Source organism: Chinchilla lanigera, unplaced genomic scaffold (genome assembly GCF_000276665.1).
Source record: "Chinchilla lanigera isolate Chin_1 unplaced genomic scaffold, ChiLan1.0 scaffold00024, whole genome shotgun sequence".
Classification (NCBI taxonomy): Eukaryota; Metazoa; Chordata; class Mammalia; order Rodentia; family Chinchillidae; genus Chinchilla; species Chinchilla lanigera.
This window is the reverse complement of record NW_004955425.1, coordinates 20495906-20501905: the sequence shown is the minus strand read 5'-3', so window position 1 is coordinate 20501905 and position 6000 is coordinate 20495906. Positions and strand designations below refer to the sequence as shown.

Genomic DNA, 6000 nt, shown 5'->3' with positions numbered 1-6000 from the left:
CACAGGAGGGGGAAAAGGAGTTAAATAAAACTCTGCTATCTAACCATTACTTTAAAAACAAATGGCTTCTTGCTATAATTGGCAAAGAAAGGTTTTGTTGAGCAGTAGAGAAAGTGAGTCTCAGGGGGAGACACACCAGAATCATTAAGGAAGTAAACAGAACAGGAATAACCTGAACAACCCACACAAAGGACCTGTGCTCGCTGTTCAGGCACAGGCAACGCCATCGCTGGTAGTTCTGACTCAGAAATTTGTTAATGACACTGGCAGTGACTGTGACCTCGATCTTGCCCTTACTGATGGAAACTGACGCAAGCACACCGCTGCTGCTAAGTCCCTCTGGAATCTGAGTCACAGCCTATCCTAGTGTCCTGAGTCTGACAATCCTGATCCCATTTATGGAGGCAAAAGCACACATCCCGAGGGTGGAGAAGTCTCCTCACGGAGGCTGAGTCTGTGTAGTGAGGACTGTTTGCTCGTAGGGCAGACACCACTGAAAAGCTTGTAAGGATTTTACCTAACAAATATCTAGTGATTAAGTCATTTTCCTATTTTTATTTTTCAAATGTATCTGTGTTTTTATCAAGTGTCTTTATCCCATGTGTCTGCCTGTAATTATAAGAAGGCAATCAGAGTCACCACACAAACGCAAACCTGACCCTCTCATTAACCTGTGAAATGCAAAGAGCAAATGTTAAAGGTTCCTATCAGAGTTTTCCCCCTTCTTTTTGATGGATGCTGGGGCTTGAACCTAGGGCCTCATGCTTGCTATTGGAGCTATTACCTTTACGAACTGTGGTTAGAGATAGCTTTCAAGGTGATCAGGGCAAGCAGAGAAGTGAACAGTTTTATCTCTGATAAATGCACCAGACGCATGCCTGGGTGATAAGAAGAATGGAAAGCAGAGCCCCTAAGACTTGAAATTGAGAGGAGATGAGGACACCTCCGGGGTCACCTACTTGGCTGGCTGACGGTGTTGAGGCTGGGAAGACAGGAGGCTTTCCTGAGACTGGGCGTCAGCTACTCTGTGGCTCAGCTGCCTTTGAAGAGTCAGCACTGTCTCTAAGGTGTGACGCAGGGGTGTGACAAATTAAGTGTGCTGACTTCCAGCACTTATGCTGTGTGTTAAGGCGAGGTGACTCAGCAGTAACAATAAAAGATAACAAGAACTAGCTCTGTTAGCTGCATTTCACACAAGTGCATGCACACACACACACACACACACCTGCCTATAGTTCCTCATCAGTGTCTTGTATCTACCAAGTGACATGTTACTTTCCTACTTCACATCTTTGAAAATAATACAGCTGAAATCTCAGATACAGGCTCCAGAAAAAGAACCTGAGAAATTGAGAGGCATCTCGTCTCACATAAGAAGGTGTGCCTGGGTGACACAGAGATGAGTAAACATGGCGCACTCTTGCGGGTACTGGAGGCCATCTTGGATGAGCCAATATGGCGGAACTTCTCTGAAACCAAGGCTCCTGTGGGAGTTACGGATTTAGCTCTTAAGCAGTACTACTTGCTGGAAAAGGTCACATGTGCCAATTTCCTTACTCCTAGAACTTTTCAGCTTCAACACAATTGACATTTGGGGAGGATATTTCTCTCTTGTGGAGGGCTATGGTCCTATGCACTAGAGAAGGTTTAGCTGCATTCCTGGATGTCTTCAGTTGTGGCAGCCAAAAGTGTCTCCGGACAGCCCTGATAACCTCTGGAGAGCAAGACCAACCATGGCTGATAACCACTGTTCTAAGCCAAAACATACTTCTTAGGGGATAAAGTCTCTTGGGCCTGAGTTTAATGTTCACATACTAGACTATAAGTGCAGGGGAAGAGTCTGCCCATGTGGTCTTCATAGTCCCCCCAAATCCAAGGGGATTCAAGTTTTTAACCTTTGAACTTACTGTTTCAAACAGCACAGAAACATACTCTGTGTTGTACAAGGGTACATAGACCGGGGAGTGGAAGAACTTGTTTCTCGCCCTACTCGAGCCACTAACTAGTCCTGTGACTTGGCAACACAGTGTAATCTCTCTGGGCCTCTCGTGTTTTGTTTTATTTGTAAGTGAAAGTGCCTGACTGAACTTTCCAGTTCTAAATACAAAGACTGTGAGTCAGAATAGCTGATACCATGGAGCAGAAAACAAGCTTTTTGTCCTTGAGAGAGGCTTTATGTTAAACCTCCCAAGAGCATTTAACTCCATGTCCTTGAGCTCCAAAGACAGATCCCTGGAACCAGATACTTCTGAAAGTCCAGAGAAACCTCTGGAGTAGTAAGTGGCTGGAACTGTATCACCTGATCTTTGGGTGTGGCTGTCTCACAGACCAAGCATGGTCAAAGAGGTCTTTATGGCGAGAGGGAATGATCTCATCATAAGAACTGCTATTAAAGCTTGGTGTGTGTGGTGCAGTCTCAGCTACTCAGGTGGCTGAGGCAGGAGGATAGCCTAGGCTGGGCAATTTAGCAGGACCCTATCTCAAAAAAGGGGGTAAAGGGTAATTGCTGGGGATATAACTCATTGACAAAGCACTTCCCTAGCATATGTAAGGCCCTGAGACCCATCCCCAGTACTAGGAAAAATAACAAAAACAACAGCAGCAGCAGCAAAAGCCCAACAACAAAAAGCACCTATCATTAGAAATCTGGGACTTGAAGTGATACTGTACCAACCAACCAAAAAACCCTAAGCTCCTTATACTCTTATTACATGAGCCAAAAATACTGAAATAAAATCAGTCAACTTAGGATCTATAACTCTGTGTGGGTGCCCTGGTGTCTTTAAAGCCAAGACAGAAAGGAAGAAGTCATGCTTTGATTACCTTTGTAAACACAGGAGCTGCAATGATAGGTTTTCCATCCAATCCTTGCAAATAGTTGGTCGGACTCTGGCACTGTTAGAAGGGAACCAACAACAGACTCATTATCACTAAAATTATTACCTAGATTGACAGGTATAACAAATGTACAGAATTTGATGTATAAAATTTTTTTTTTTGGTACCAGGAATCAAACTCACAGCCTCGTGCTTGCCAGGCAGGCACTGGGCCGTTGAGCTATATCCCCAGCCTGATGTATAAAATTAATCTCAAATCAAAAGGCATATTTTCTAGGTTTATAAATCACAGCCTTCAGATTTTAGGTGAAATTGAGTGCATTTCTTTGTAGGTCATGGACACACTATCCATTCCCTTGCTCAGCGTATGAATCCAGGTAATTAACACTAATTCCCTGAAGCGATCTCATAAAACCCCTGGGGCAGCACAGATCACAGTGGAAAGCCAATGAATTAGAACTAAAACTCTATCCTTCTGCATCACTAAATGGATTAGGTAAATAATTCTGATTTTTAAAAATAAAAGGTTGGAGATCAATAAGTTAAATATATTAATCATCAAGAAACAATATATCATCACGTTTTACAAACATTTAGGTCATATGATTTAATGTGTTTTACAGTATATGCATATATATCTATTCTTATATGTGCATAGGTAATGCCTGGAACTATCTGAGACTTCTAGTAGGAAGTACCTCTGAGGAGTGGTGTAGAACCCTGATTAAAGTTTTTACTTAATACGCCCCTTAACTTTCTGAATTTTTAAATACTAAGCATATATTATTATTATTAACTTGAAAGATGAGACCCTTTACTACTTCCTAAAAAATAACCTCCTGCTTGCTCTCTCTTAGGCACTAAAATCTTTCGTGCTCCATGAAACTGAGTTTTATGATGTAGAGTATCCTGGGCTGGTCCAAGAGCTGGTAGCTCATCATGCAAGTAATTGTCACTCTTAATAAAACCAGAATGTCAGAGACTAATTTGAGAAGAGTTCCCTTTCCTGTAATATTTGCTTATGAAGCTGGAGCAGTGGGAACCGCTCCTACATCAGGAGTGCAAAGTGACCTTCACCCCACAGAGCTGCAACAGAGGACAGAGCGATTGTGCCGTACAAGACCGTCACAGTCGGTCACAGCACACGTCCGTCACAGCCCACGGCACTCGCGTTCCATCTAGATTCTGTACCTGCTGGATGGTTGTCACTCTGGGCTGGGCCACCAAATGCGGGGCTGGGGGTGCCGCTGGAGGAATGGCTGCAGAAGTAGTGGGAGGCAGGGACACCTCGTTTGGCTTCTGGATTCTGAGAAATGATTAAGATACATATAGATTATAAAATAGAGCTAGGACTTTTTGAGAAAAGTCTTTCAACAAAACTAGTAAAGCCTCTACTGCATGTAGTTCGGGCTAATCACACACTTGGCTTGATAGTATCCTACAAGTGTTTACTGAGAACTTCAGGCTACACTTCACCCAGCAATGCAGACATGGAGATGAACGAGACACCATTCTTGTGGGTTACATGCAGGGTAGCCAGGGAGTCAGACTTATTAACAGCTCCCTGAGATCCATGACAGGAACACGGGCAGAGGCAATTCTCTGAAGGTTTGTTTGGTTGTTCTCTGTATTTCTTCTTTCCATTTCAAGTAGGAGGCCAGATTTGTAAATCTTTACCAGTGTCATTTTGGCATGTCAAAAAGTAGAAATAACCTGAAATCAACAAGCTTTTCAAATTTACACACATTTTCAGGGTGTGACAGTGCACACTTGTCATCCCAGCATTTGGCAGGCTGAGGCAGGAGGTCACCATGGGTTTGAGGCCAGCCTGGGCTACATAGTGAGACCCTGTGTCAAGCAAAACCAAACCAAACCAAACTACACAACCTAAACTAAACAACTAGAGAGAGCATTCCCAGCACAGTGCGCAGACTGACAGGGAAGGAGAAAGTGAACCGTGTGTGGCTGGGGTGGGACGCAGGCAGCCCGACGGAGAGAGGGGCCGGGAGGCCGCCCGGCCACGCTGCTGAGTAAGGCTTTGCACGTAGGCTGATTTCAGATTAAGAAAACACGTTTGTCTCATGTTCAATTTCTGTCTTCCTGTAGATACTCTTCTTTTTTTGTTGTTGTTTGTTTTGTTTTTTGATACCAAAGGGGTCTCACTCTATAGTCCAGGTTGGCATCGAACTCATGGTGATCCTCTTGACTCAGCCTCTTAAGTGCTGGGATTACGGGCCGATTCGATACTCATTTTTTTTGAGCCAGGAAAATGAAAGGATCAAAATGATTTTTCTGGGGATAACTGGTAACAGTACTTTCAAGCTGTAAAAGAAAAGGCTGGAGCAGACGGCAAGAGCTCTAAGCAGGTGACTGGCAAGGGGAAGAAGAGAAGGCAGCTGAGGCAGGAGGGCACCCACGAAGGGCGTGAAGGAGGAACTCTTTACTCCAGCTCTTTCTATCTGTGGAAAGGCTGAGAGCAAATTATTGTCACAAGGTAGACACGGGCAAAAAATTCTGAAGAATGGAACATGATTTCCCCTTACGGAGTTCCCCTCTGTAAGGGAAGGCGGATATGCAAACACAGTTTACGTCTCTAACCACTCTCCTGAATCCCGCTGTGTGCTCCATGTAATCACAAGCAGTGGTTACTGTGACTATTTCCAGGCCCCATGGCTTCTGCCCGGAATGACCTCTGGTTGTGGGGGCGCCCTCCTACTCTTCTTTTAAGACTCATTTTAGAGCTGGGCATGATGGCTCGTGCTTGTAATCTCAGCTACTCAAGAGATTGAGGCAGGAGGATTGCAAATTCAAGGTCAGCCTGGCCAATTTAGGAAGACTGTCTCAACATAGGAAGGACTGAGGTTATACACAGTGGTAGAACATACCCAAGGCTCTGGATTCAATCTCCAGTATTTTAAAAAACATACACACAAAAATTCAGGTACGAGTCAAAATTCTGTGCAGCTTTTCTTGATTTCCTTCTCCCTCCCCAGCTTAAAAACAGTCTCTTGTGTGCAATCCCGCACACACTGTGTGTAATCCTGGATTACACTTGTGTGTAATCCCACTGTGTGTGGGCATCACAGTCTGGTCCATCTCATCATTCTCACTGTCCAGGTGCTTCCATACATGTCTTGCCAGACTTGCTATGTTTCTCTACTAG

The 6000-nt window shown here is 44.2% G+C and overlaps 1 protein-coding gene across 1 annotated transcript in view; it reads right to left on the bottom strand.

The window, feature by feature from the left end:
- Mypn (myopalladin) overlaps positions 1–6000 on the bottom strand; it is a gene marked incomplete in the record, with an annotated part of 83973 nt that overhangs the window by 43721 nt on the left and 34252 nt on the right. The window contains 2 exon segments of the mRNA XM_013514883.1: positions 2824–2895; positions 4029–4143. Of these exon segments, the coding sequence (XP_013370337.1) occupies positions 2824–2895; positions 4029–4143 (187 nt within the window).